The sequence below is a fragment of the Oncorhynchus nerka genome, unplaced genomic scaffold (genome assembly GCF_034236695.1).
Source record: "Oncorhynchus nerka isolate Pitt River unplaced genomic scaffold, Oner_Uvic_2.0 unplaced_scaffold_1623, whole genome shotgun sequence".
Classification (NCBI taxonomy): domain Eukaryota; kingdom Metazoa; phylum Chordata; class Actinopteri; order Salmoniformes; family Salmonidae; genus Oncorhynchus; species Oncorhynchus nerka.
In genome coordinates this window covers 26,452-40,097 of record NW_027039703.1, presented here as the reverse complement: position 1 = coordinate 40,097, position 13,646 = coordinate 26,452, and the positions used below count along the sequence as shown (strand labels likewise).

The window sequence follows — 13,646 nt, the reverse complement described above, 5'->3', positions numbered from 1 at the left end:
GTCTCTCCCTAGCCCGTACGGGAGTTGTAGCTATGAGGCAAGATAGTTTGAATTGGATACCACGAAATTGGGGAGAAAACGGCAACAAAATGAAAATCTGAAATCTCTATGTATTGAATTCCTTTGTTATGCTAAATGTGCGTACATAATGAGTTGCATAGTGTTTTATATTATTTTACATGAGGCAAGATAGGTATCTACTAAAACAATTGGATGTCATCTATGTACAAACAAGTATCTGTAAGGTACCGCAGTGAATTTCAAACACTGATTCAACCACAAAGACCAGGGAGGTTTTCCAATGCCTCCCTGGTAGATGGGTAGAAAAAACAAGCAGAGAATGAATATTAGTCCTTCCTAAGTCAGTTGCCGTTTGGGCTCCTGAGTGGCGCAGCGGCATTATGCACTGCATCTCAATGCAAGAGGCATCACTGCAGTCCCTGGTTTGAATCCAGGCTGTATCACATCTGGCTGTTAAAAAATATAATAATAAAAAATATATGTTAACTCTCAGGGATTTCGCTATGAGGCCAATGGTGACTTTAAAACAGTACTGAATAAAACTATTCCAAAACATGCATCCTGTTTGCAACAAGGCACTAAAGTTATACCGCAATAATGTTTGGGGAAAATCCAATACAACACATTACTGAATACCACTCTCCTTGTTTTCTAGCATAGTGTTATGGGTATGCTTGTAATTGTCAAGGACTGGGGAGTTGTTCAGGATAAGAAATGGGATGGAGCTAAGCACAGGCAAAATCCTAGAGGAAAAACCTGATGCAGTCTTCTGGGAGATGAATTCACCTTTCAGCAGGACAATAACACAAGGCCACATCTACACTGGAGTTGCTTACCAAGAAAACAGGGAATGTTCCTGAGTGGCCGAGTTAGTTTTGACTTAAATCTACTTGAAAATCTATGGCAAGACCTGGAAATGGTTGTCTAGCAATAATAAACAACCAAAAAATGTTTTAAGAATAATGGGCAAATCTTGCACAATCCAGGTGTGGAAAGCTCTTTGAGACTTACCCAGAAAGACTCATAGCTGTGATCGCTGCCAAAGGTGATTCTAACATGTATTGACTTGGGGGGTTGAATACTGTATCTAGTCAAGATATATTAGTGCTTTATTTGTAATTTTTTCAAATCACAAATCACAATAAGTAGTTTTCCGTGTTCAACACAAACTATTATGTCCAATATGGCTTGGTTGAAGGAGTTTATCATTGTTTGGTAATGCTGTAACCTGATGTTGTCCCAACTGAGCTCGAAAGAGAGAAAATCCCAGCATAACGAAAATTCCACATATCAAGATAGAAAAGGGCTAATTGTAGCAATGAATCATATTTGATGTTCTATTTACAACATTAGACTGTTGTTCTACCGTACATACGTAAATGCAGCCACATACACTTTAGGTAGAGGTTTTCATTCTCATTATCTGAGGTCTCAGCCAAATGACCCTTGCCCTGACTTCCAGATTGCTCCAGGGTTGGGGTGGGATCTGTCTGTCAGTCGGTCTATCTGTCTGTGTATTTGTTACAACCTAGGTTCCTACTCCTTTGCACTACGCTTGAGAAATTGTTGTTCTGATATCACTCATGGCTAAATGTAAGGCCTGCTGACCTCTCAGGGAGGTCCCCCATCAAATGATTAGTTTCAATCATAATTATATGATAATTATATCACGTCAAGGACATCCAATACATCTTTATTACTTATTAAATGGGTGCATCATCATGAGTGCCGGGAGCCAGATCCTAATCTTGAAAGTGTAATGCTGACTAATTTTGGCAGTGCAACCATTTGGTGAGTCTAAGGAGTGGCAGTGAATGAATTGGGAATGACCAATCAATGGCACATTTTCCAGGTGATTAATGAACTATGGAATGATTCAATTGTCACACCTTCAACCCTTAGCCTACAATTTCTGTGTCCCCACAGAAATCAAATTAAGATTAAAAAAAATACCCATCAAAATGCATCTAAGTGAAGAGGTTGAGGCATCAGTGCAGAGTCCAATTTCTCTTGTCTTATATGGCTAGATGGGCTGACATTTCTTCCTAATTTCAAGATGAATTGAAAGCTGCTATAGAGTACATACAGCAAGACAGGCTTGGGGAAGTTCAGGATTTTACAATTTGTCATTAGATGGTTCCTCATCCTAAAAGTAGTCTGTGGGCCAGGAGAAACTGTAATCCGTTCTCTAAAAAGCCACTACAAATGTCTAACTTAAGCCACTGCTAGCTAAAAATCTATGAAAGGGATGGGGGCATGTGTGCAATTGTCAAAATGTCAAATAAATTGAAATAAAGTTAATATTTAGTTTGATGTTACTAAAAGGTGATTAAGTCATTTAAAAAAACATGCACATGTAAAGGATGTCACACTGCTTGCTATGTCCTGATTCGGCTCACACCGAGGCTCAAACCCAGGACCTCTGCCTTGCTAGTATGCGTGACTGCCCTCCTATTTGACCCAGGTCTGGTATTTTTCTTGCTTCAAGTCTGACGCAACTACCTTTGATGTATGGTATATGTACAGTACTGGATATCTGTACCAATGACATAACATTATTATAAAAAATACATTTAAAAAAGTTAAAATGTTGATTTTATCAGCCAAAACATTACACACAAACTGTATTCAAGAGCATACTGTGTCTAAACCGATGTCGAACACAAACACATCAGATGATGTAAAATAGGGTCTAAGCTACAACATACGCAAATTATTATTTTTTTGAATCAGTTCATGCATTTTGGGATAATTGATGTTGAAGGTAAATAAATGTCCATTTTTATAAAAACAAAAAAATTCTTCAAAGTATTCTAATTATTTTTTGGGACTACCCTGTTTGCAAGCTTTTAAATGATATCAAACTCATGCCGTTGGTCTTTTCCAGTGACAAAGACATGGATGTCTCTTGGTAGGGTGGGGTATGCAAAATGGGTCAACTGTGAGCACCTATATCTCCTAAATGTTTTGGCATTCAGTTCCAAAAAGTTTGTTTCTGACAATTTTATTTAACCTTTATTTAACTAGGAAAGTCAGGTTACTGGCCCAACGCTTTAACCACTAGGCTACTACTTCTATGATGGGCAAAAATGTCTAGAAAGTTTTGTTCAAGTTAAAAGGTGTGCAGTCAAAAAGTTATTGAAATCAAATGGAACGACCCTTCTACAAGAATATTGACCTAAGGACATGAGATGGTGGAGTCACATTACACAGCACCACATAACCACATTGGGCATTGTGCATTGCAACAATACTAACGGCATTTTGAAAATGTTTCGTGTTTATAAAACAATTAATTACTAAAGTAAACAAGGGTTTTCCTTCATATCAAGTCATGAGCAATATTGCCATTGTGTGTAAAAACTCTTTGTGACAGGAGAAACAATAAGACATTTCAGCCTCAGTGTAAGGACAATAGATTGAATCAGTAATCACTCTTATCATAGGAACACACCTGCATTGTGTTATGTTGGTCTATTAAATTAGTCATAAGAGATAAACAAATGAACACAAACACTTCATGACCTGTTTTGGTGTTTTATTTTAAAAAATGGGGTTTAAACCTCTCATATTGGTATTAGAGGGCTATGAAATGCTTGGAACGGAGCCAACCCTTCTGCCACACCTTCACGTCCAGAAGAACCAAGGACCTTCCCTTCACTCAGGTGGTATAAAGCCAAGAACCAACAAGTACCTTTCTCATACCACCTGTGTTCACTACCCAGAGGATGACCATGGGGACAACACAGACACCCACATGGGTGTTAATATGGATGGCTCTGGCGATTGGTTTAACTGCCTCTCAAAGTGGTAGGTAGAATCCATGATTTTGTTTTACATGAAACCTTGTACTTTAGTGTTGACAGGGATAAACTGTATGTTACTGTATGTCATAGCACTCTCACAATAGCTCCAATGTTTATCTCATTGGACAGCCTAACAATGAGGGAATATTTGACCATGCTAAGTCCTACTTTTATGTGCTTTTAAGCACGAGTTATGATTGATGAATAGGTAAATGTAGGATTGGCAAGAGAACTACATAACAGAGCCTGAAATACACAGGATTCCACAATGATTTACAGTAAAACTTAATGTAACTTATTAACATACATTTTGATTTCAGAGGATACATCAAAGGCCACAGTTAACATCATCCCCTCAATGTCAAGGATGCCTGAGATTGCAGGTAAGCTTCATAATACATGTGCTATACAGATGTGTGAGCCCTGAGGATGGTGACAATGATTAACACTGCAGCCTTACATATCCACAGACAATGGTGAAAGGACAATAACCATGATGGAGACAGTCATAGCAAGTTGTGCAACAGGTTTTGTGGATTAGCTGTTTTTGAAAAGCATAAATTATTCAGTTCATAAACATGATAGAGATTGGATGTACTTTGAAAATGCTTTGTTTTTAGTTGATTAAATATTGCATTTGGCCATAGAAACGCCTTGAATAACACGTTCATAAATGCCCCAAAAATGTATCCTAAGGAATAAGGTTTTGAAATGTCTGGAGAGATAAGAAAGCTTAGGATATATTTGTGTTTTTTTACACATATTTAACCACATTTTTTTGTTGGCACAAAACTACCGCCATGCTTCCATTCAGTGACACTTGTGGGGGTCGTAGACCAAACGGTTCAGACGCTACAGACAGAGGTTGGCACATCTGTGGTACTGACATCAGACGAGTCCCGTGACACCATGGAGTGGTGATATTAGTTCGTAGGCCAAATCGTTTGGACGCTAAAGACGTTTTCGTGAGAATACCAATTTTTAAGATGTCCCCTGGTGTGACAAACAGCTCCGCCACTTTCAACCACAGATGCGGAAGGTCGACATACTGTAGGTGGATGTGATGGATTGAGACGCAGCCCATGCAAAAAAACAGATATCTTTAGCTTAAACTGACAGATTTTGATGAGGATGTTTTCATGATGTTAATTAGATTGACACACGGGTGCATCAGTAGACTCTTATGGTGAGTGAGTGAGGCCAATCTTGCAGTCAACCAATGGACTACTAGTTAAAAGCAAGATCTTACAAGGGGCAAAAAATTGGAATAATTCTGCTCACCGTTGTCTACACATTTCTTTCTCTGTATCTAAAGATAAAACCTGCTGAATTGTATGCTATCATAGCTGAATTGGTTATCCGTTTCCTCAGGAGTGAGTCCTATACATAATGGCCAAGTCTGCAGTACGTGGGGTAACTACCACTTCAAGACCTTTGACGGAGACATCTTTCAGCTCCCCTCCACCTGCAACTATGTTGTGGCCTCACTGTGCCATAGCAGTTATGAGGATTTCAACATCCAGATGAGGCGGCAGGTGGTGGACAACCAGCCCACCATTAGCAAGATCACCATGAAGCTGGATGGTGTAGTGGTGGAGCTTTCCAAGGGTTCCGTTGTTGTAAATGGGAAGAAGTAAGTTCCTCAAGAATTTCTCATGTAGCTGTATTTCTCAATCAGTGCTCAAGTAGTTGGATGTCATATTGTTGTCCCAGTCACTTTGACTTAAAACATTAGACGCAACTGTATACTGTGTAAGTATGCTCCAGCACATATTTACAGCAATTGAGATGAGATTACTGTTTTTATACTACTAATGAAAATGTCTTAAAATGAAGTCAATTGAGCTAATGTCAAATTGGTTGGTCTGACTAAGTTCTAGTTGAATCTAATGCTTTGTCTTCCTCTTCCTCCAGTGCCATCTTACCATTCAGTCAGTCTGGTATTCTCATTGAAGAGACTACCTCCTACATCAAGATCAAAGCAAAACTGGGATTGGTAGCCATCTGGAACCAGGAGGATTCCTTCTTGGTAGTACAACAATTATGCATTTATTAATATTTCTGTTGTGGAATTAGGTTTTTGCAGTGTGGTCAATGTCTACATTTGAAGGCCTGTGCTATGGTGGGCACTTGGAATGAATGTAGGCACTTGGAATGACTATAGGTAGTACTAATCTAAAGTTATTTTAAGGAATAGGTTGTCACTGCGGTTAAATGTTCGTTTTGTTACAGTCATTTCCCGTTTTCGTTAAGTGTTATGCGGTTATGGAGGTAAACTGTCTCCCTAAAATGTCTAATGGTCTTCTATTTCAGGTGGAGATGGACATTAAATTCAGAAACAAGACCTGTGGTCTATGTGGAGATTTTAATGGAGTTCAACAATTTGATGAGTTCTATAGCCATGGTACATTTTCACTGACACTATCAACACGTCAACCATAGCCTATTATTTGGAATACAGTTGACATTCAACAATAATTTTATTTATTTTTATGCCAAAGGTATGAAATTGTCCCCTGTCGACTTCGGAAACTTCTGGAAATTGGATGGTCCAACTGAAAGCTGTACTGAAAAAACACTGCTTTCGAATCATAAATGCCCCAATCTGGTAGGTTAAACTTTATCGCTTATGATAAGAATAGGATGTTGGCTGCTGTGTACTTAACAACATTTAAAGTGGGGTCCGAAATTACTGACTCCCTTGATAAAGATGAGCAAAAATGACTATACTGTATACTGCTACAGTATATATGCTCCATTTCTTTAAAAAATATAATATTTTATACTAATACAATTGCTCTGAGAAAGAGATTTTGTTTAAAAGTCATATTTTCTTTCTCTCCGGTCAAAATTATGGACACCCCTGTTTTCAATACCTTTCAATACCTTGAGAGAATAATAGGACTGAGCCTTTTTCTAAAATGTTTTATGAGTTGGTGGACATATTGGGAGGGATTTTAGACCATTCCTCCATAGAGAATCCTTCCAAATCCTTGATATCCTTTGTCTGTGCTTATGGACTGCCCTTCAATTCAAACCACAGGTTTTCAATGGGTGTCAAGTTCGGAGACTGCAAAATAGCCCCTTTTTGCAATGGCCGTCTCAGTCTCTCTTTGAAACCCACTGAAAATCTGTGGTCGTCTGTTCTTATGGCCATCCATAAGAACAGACGACGATTATCAAGGATCCTAATCAGTGGAGGCTGCTGAGGTAAAGACGGCTCATAATAATGGCTGGAACGGAGTAAATGGAATGGCATCAAACACATGGAAAACATGTGTTTGATGTATTTGATACCATTACACTAATTCCGCTCTAGCCATTACCACGAGCCCATCCTCCCCAATCAAGTTCCCACCAACCTCCTGTGCTCCTAATGTGTTCTTCAATTCATAAAACATTTTAAAACAGGATTATTGCAGTTTTCCTTACAAGGTGAGGTATTGAAAGATAGTGAAAACAACGATGTCAATCATTTTGACCCCACCTTTTAGAGATTTTTTTGTATGACTTTTTTTTCGACAAAATCTCTTTCTAGAAGCAATTGTATTAATGTAAAATAAAATATTTTCCCAAATTTGTTTTGCATACAATATAGTTACATTTTTTTATTATTTATTTTATACAGTCCTTTCTACTCGTCTTTATCAAGGGTGTAAATAATTTCAGACTCCACTGTATATGTCCTAATTATAACATCTCTCTGTGTTTGTTTGATAGAAACCAGTTTGTGAGCAGTTGCTCTCCGGTCCTGCCTTCAGCAGCTGTAAGGACTTGTTGGCCATCGACTCATTTGTTGAGGCCTGTGTATCTGACCTGTGCCACTGTGATAACAGCACCAACTCATTCTGCCTGTGTAACACCATCTCAGAGTACTCCCGTCAGTGTGTTCATGCAGGGGGGAAGCCCCAGCAATGGAGGACTGAACAGTTCTGCTGTAAGCATGCCATTACTCCCCATATCAAAAATCTAATCGCACATTGGTTAGTTGCAACAGTATACTAATATTTTGAAATAACCTTATCTTTGCAGATAAAACATGCCCCTTCAACATGGAGTACCAGGAGTGTGGAAACCCCTGTGTTGACACCTGCTCCAACCCTGAGAGAGGCCAGATGTGTGAGGACCACTGCTCAGATGGCTGCTTTTGTCCTCCCGGTAGGCAGACTTGCATTGGAATGGAGCAGACTGTATACTGATAGAATGCAAAGCAATTGATTCCATATTGTGGACCGGACTATGTTGCGTTACAAAGGCAACTACACATTTGGTCAAAACATCTTTGATCTGTTGTAATGGCCAGGTATACTATCTGATTCATGTGGTATTTAGTTTCCTGACACAAACAAGCCAGTTGATCAGAATATATTATGGGAGTGTCAGAAATTATTGTCTGTCTAGACAGAAAAATACTTTGAATTCAGATTTTGGAGTAAAATAAAACATATATTTACTGAGTTTTGCCTTTGTAGGGCAGTATGGTGGGATGGAGACATAATAAACACATGTATGCTCTCACCCAAAGGCACCGTTTTTGATGACGTCAACAAGAATGGTTGTATCGCCTTGAGTCAATGCTCCTGCCGCCACAATGGAAAAACCTACGCACCCGGAGAGTCTTATTCAAGCACTTGCAAAGATTGGTAAGAAAACCAGGCTAAGAATTCTGACTTGAGTCTAAAAGGTATTCCAGCAGTGACAATTTGTAAGTTCCATTGAATAATTGATATGTTGCCCTTAGCTCCTGTGGTGGTGGTCAGTGGAAGTGTGTGGACAAGGACTGTCCTGGCACATGTGCTGTGGAGGGAGGATCCCACATCAACACCTATGATGGAAAAGCCTACACCTTCCACGGGGACTGCTCTTATGTTCTGACCAAGGTCCATATGCAGTTTCCTCACCAAAGATCTGTGTGCATCCATCTCATCCACATAAGACATCTTAACACTTGTCAACTTTTTTGTAGTTATTATGTCTGTATTACAGCTTTGTCTCCAGCTTCTTTACTTTTATTCTAACAATTCCAGGATTATGAAGAACATTGTAATCAAACTATATAGAACAGGGCTCTCCAACCATGTTCCTGGAGAGCTACCGTCCTGTAGGTTTTCATTCCAACCCTAATTTAGGGCACCTGATTCTACTAATTAGCTGGTTGATGAGCTGAATCAGGTTAGCTACAACTGGGGATGGAGCAAAAACCTACAGGAGAGTAGCTCTCCAGGAACAGAGTTGGAACAATAATATTCATCTTGCATTCATAGGTTTATCTATGGAGAAATCTGGGTTGTTCATGTTTACTCTGTCTCTTGTTTTACACTGAGATATTGATTTGACCTTTTATTAAGGCAAATATTTGTAACAGCGTATTCGTATTTTTTTCAGGACTGTGATGGGATGCAATTCACTGTACTGGGTGATCTGGTGCAGTGTGGGCTTTCTGACAGTGAGACTTGTCTAAAGGCTGTTATCCTGTCCCTCTCAGAAGGAGCCACTGTAAGTATTCTTTGACTGATATGCTCTCAGCCTTTGACCGCAGTAGATGTTTTTCCCGTAATGTTGTTAGGGTTTAGACTTTAATGTATAATTTGAATATCATGAATAAGCATATGGTTAAACAATGACCCTCTATGCAGGTGATCAACATACAACCCAATGGAAAAGCCTTTGTAAATGGAATCTATTCTCAGCTGCCCTTTTCTGTTGGTAAGTTACAGTTGCACAATAAACATACAGTACAATCAATGTAGTCATGACTAGGCATACATAAAACTTGTGTCCTACAGTTAAAGCACATCATTGTATGGGGAATACATAATGATACATGGGAATGTCGTGATGGTGATGCAGCTTTATCATTCAACACTGACACATATATATTAATGCAGCATCTTACTCCTTCCTCTTCACTTTGTTCCTTATAGCTGGAGTAACTATTTTCAGAGCCTCCTCATTTTTCATCATCGTCCAGACCACCTTTGGCCTCCAGTTGGAAATCCAACTCTCACCAATCATGCAGGTCTATATTGCTGCAAGCACCGTTTGGCAGCAGAGAACTTGCGGTATGTCTCATCATCCGTTGACCGACCACCACAGTCCACTGAGGTGTTCATGTTCTGGGAATGATTTCTTTTCCCTGTATATAAATACATGTTCACCCTACAGGTCTTTGTGGAAACTTCAACAACAACCAAGGAGATGATTTCAAGGTCCTGAGCGGAGTGACTGAGGGCACAGCCATTGGTTTTGCAAACACCTGGAAAACACGAGCCAGCTGCCCAGACATCAAGAGTAGCTTTGAAAGCCCCTGCAGTTTAAGTCTTGACAATGGTAGCAGCATGGTTTATCCCCTTTCCATGTCAGTTTTAAATGTTATGGAGAATGGTGCAAGTGTTTCTTAAAGTTGGCCTGACTAATTCCTGTGGTTTATTTTTTCACTATTTCAGAGAAATATGCAGCACTGGTGCTCTCAGCTGGCTGATCCTAAAGGGTTGTTTGCTCCATGCCACGCAGCGATAAGCCCAGACATGTACAAAGATGTGAGACCCCATCACCATACTATTCATTTCTGAATATTTCATGAGCATAGCTAATACACAAATGTATGTATCATGTGATTACAGTTGTTATGGGGCAATTGAGAATAATTTTGCTTGCTGTTAAATATTGTTTTCTGCACAGTGTTCGTGCATATTATGCACACACAATTCATTAAAACTATTGTACAGTATAATATGGATGCTGTTCTGACTGTGGTTTTCTATTCAGAACTGCATGTATGACAGCTGTAACTGCGAGAAGAGTGAGGACTGCATGTGTGCTGCCGTCTCCTCTTATGTCCACGCTTGTGCTGCCGAGGGTATCCAGCTCAGCGGCTGGAGAGACACTATCTGCAGTGAGTGACAATCACACAGTAATACCTAAGAAGATGTGTCAATTGTGGAAGAATAAGATAAGAAATATGCTGAATATTTACATCTAACAGTAATCGTTGCCATCCCCAGACAAATACTCCACCTCGTGCCCTAACACCATGGTCTACAGCTACAGCATGGAAATCAGTGATCGCTCCTGCCGCTGCTACAGCCACTCTGACTTGACCTGTTCAATCACCTTCGAGCCTGTGGATGGGTGTGTCTGTTCTGAGGGAACCTACCTGGATGATGAGGGCAAGTGTGTTCCACCAGCCAGCTGCCCTTGTTATTACAAGGGCTCAGTGGTGTCCCCTGGAGAGGTCATCAGCAAGGATGGAACCATGTGGTATGGACCGAGTTATTTACCTACCTATACTCAAGCTGTATATCAATGTAATTCACTACACATTTTATTTTAAAGGCATATTTTTGAGACTTTATGAACCAAGGGCCTTGGGCCTTGCTTTCCCGTAGTGAGCATAGCGACAATCAAGTACCATTAACAACATTTTATTTCAGCACCTGCAAGGAGGGCAAACTCCATTGTATTGGAGATTCACCTGATCATCCATGTAAGTTCATGTATATAAAATGTCAAAACATCTCACAATTTGGAGATATTGTACTGTGCCAGGCAACACTGAATTTGAAATAAGTATATTATTTTAATGGCACTCTGTCAAATCCTATATACACATGTGGTGTGTGGTAGTAGTATGCTATTGACAACAGAACCAGGCTATGTGCATGTTGAATTATCATCTCTCCATCCTAGTACACACTTTACAGAGTATATTGATTTTGTGAAAGATACAACAGAGTCATGATACATTAATTCCCTTTATTTCCACAGCATGTGTTGCACCAATGGTTTTCGTCAACTGCTCCAATGCAAGCCCAGGAGTGAGAGGGTTAGAGTGTCAGAAGAGCTGCAATATTCTGGATATGGCCTGTGTAAGTACACTGTTTACTTCGTCTCCAGGCCATTTCGCACAGCGCATATACACCTGTGTACAAAACATTAAGAACACTTTCCTAATATTGATATTAATACACAATCCGTCTCAATTGTCTAATGGCTTGAAGATCCTTCTTTAACCTGTCTCCTGCTCTTCGTCTACACTTATTGAAGTGGATTTAACAATTGACATCCATAAGGGATCAATGCTTTCAGCTGGATTCCCCTGGTCAGTCTATGTTATGGAAAGAGCAGGTGTTCTTATTGTTTCTACACTCAGGGTATCTAATGCCCAAAGGATCAGGGAATAAAAATCAAGTGTAAAATATAAACTTTCAGTTTTTTATATATTGGTAAAGTTAACATAGTCTCCAAGCTATTGTGCACAGCGTATATAAGGCTGGTACATCAACGATTCCATTTTGGCCTTAGTGGGAGTGATCATATAATTCTATGGGCGTTTCCTTATTGAGTAAATTATTTGTCATCATTTAATTTGAGCGAATCACACGACTGTGAGGCTTGGTTCTGTGCTTGTGGTGTGGTAGTGTATGGGGGAGGGTTATTGGGAAGGTTTTGTGGGAGATGATTGTTTGGTAGAATAAGCCAATACCTATGCGCTGGGAGTTTCTCCTGGTCTCTCTGTATTGACTAATGGCTAACGAAGGCCAAGTTTGACCTTTTGGTCCACCAGACTCTTCACTCATTCATGCATAGCCTGGAGAAGCCCACAAATCTGCCGTGAGTTTCTAACACCATTTTTACACAACAGATTTTCAAATCAATAATTTTGACTTTACAGATCAGCACAGAGTGCATATCAGGCTGTATGTGTCCCCTGGACTGGTATCCGATGGAAAAGGAGGCTGCATCAAGCCAGACCTTTGTCCTTGTTCTCACAATGCAGCTACTTACCAACCAGGAGACAGCATCAAGGTCGACTGCAATACCTGGTAAGCTCATCTTGCCTTATTTGGGGTTTTAGACCAATTAAGACTTCAGTCTGATATCTGTTTTTGGCACTTTCAGCACTTGTAAAGACAGAAAATGGCAGTGCACAACTAACCTGTGCCATGGAACCTGTGCCATTTATGGAGATGGACACTACATTACTTTTGATGGGAAACGATTCACTTTCGAAGGAGACTGTGAATACACTCTTACAAAGGTATGCTTGCAGGGTAACGTGATAGTCTAAGTGATCAACACCAACATTATTTGTTTTATTGTTTAAGTATTAATACATGATGACCAATAAGGGTTTGTGTTCATTTTTTAAAAGGTATATACTGTAGGTGTTTCTGGGGAGTCTGAAAAGCAATATTTTAAACTGTTTGGACATTATCTGCTGTTGCTTTGTGAATACTACTGTAGCCTTCCCAACGAGATTAACATTTTCATTATTTCATTATTGACTTACCGCATGTGTGGTTGGAGATAATGTACCATCCACCATAATACTGTGTTGGCTGTTGTTACATTTATGACTGAAATTGAGTCTACCTTAAACAGGACTACTGTGGAAACAACAATGCCAATGGCAGCTTCAGAGTCATCACTGAGAACATTCCCTGTGGAACAACAGGCACCACCTGCTCCAAGGCCATCAAGCTCTTCCTGGGGGTAACTAGATTCCTGCTTCCTGCCTGGCACATACCATTACTGAAGCCAATACTACTACTTTTCAGTCATACATACATACATACATACATACATACATACATACATACATACATACATACATACATACATACATACATACATACATACATACATACATACATACATACATACATACATAAATACATACATGCAATAAATCATACGTTACAAAATACACACATCAAAGCTTCATGAGGCTATGCAAAAAAACAAACATTATAGCATACATTATAACAATCAGTAATTAGATAAATTGATATTTTTTAAAATCTCTTTCAGAACAAT

General features: G+C 39.4%; 1 protein-coding gene and 1 long non-coding RNA gene across 2 annotated transcripts; both read left to right on the top strand.

Annotated features, from left to right (window-relative positions):
• The first annotated feature begins 3,711 nt into the window (after positions 1-3,711).
• Positions 3,712-12,304, top strand: LOC115117601 (mucin-5AC-like). The gene is given in 21 exon segments (XM_065015208.1): positions 3,712-3,831; positions 4,148-4,210; positions 5,199-5,460; positions 5,742-5,856; positions 6,141-6,231; positions 6,329-6,435; positions 7,548-7,764; positions 7,860-7,985; positions 8,353-8,470; positions 8,569-8,707; positions 9,213-9,323; positions 9,464-9,533; positions 9,752-9,889; positions 9,993-10,157; positions 10,274-10,280; positions 10,282-10,366; positions 10,596-10,722; positions 10,832-11,087; positions 11,261-11,313; positions 11,595-11,695; positions 12,248-12,304. Coding segments are annotated over 21 exon segments (2,490 nt in total). The 5' UTR covers positions 3,712-3,749.
• Positions 12,305-12,540: 236 nt separating this feature from the next.
• LOC135568331 (uncharacterized) lies at positions 12,541-13,316 on the top strand. Its single transcript, XR_010462616.1, has 3 exons — positions 12,541-12,652; positions 12,729-12,867; positions 13,212-13,316. It is a non-coding gene; the product is annotated as an uncharacterized LOC135568331 (long non-coding RNA).
• Positions 13,317-13,646: the final 330 nt, after the last annotated feature.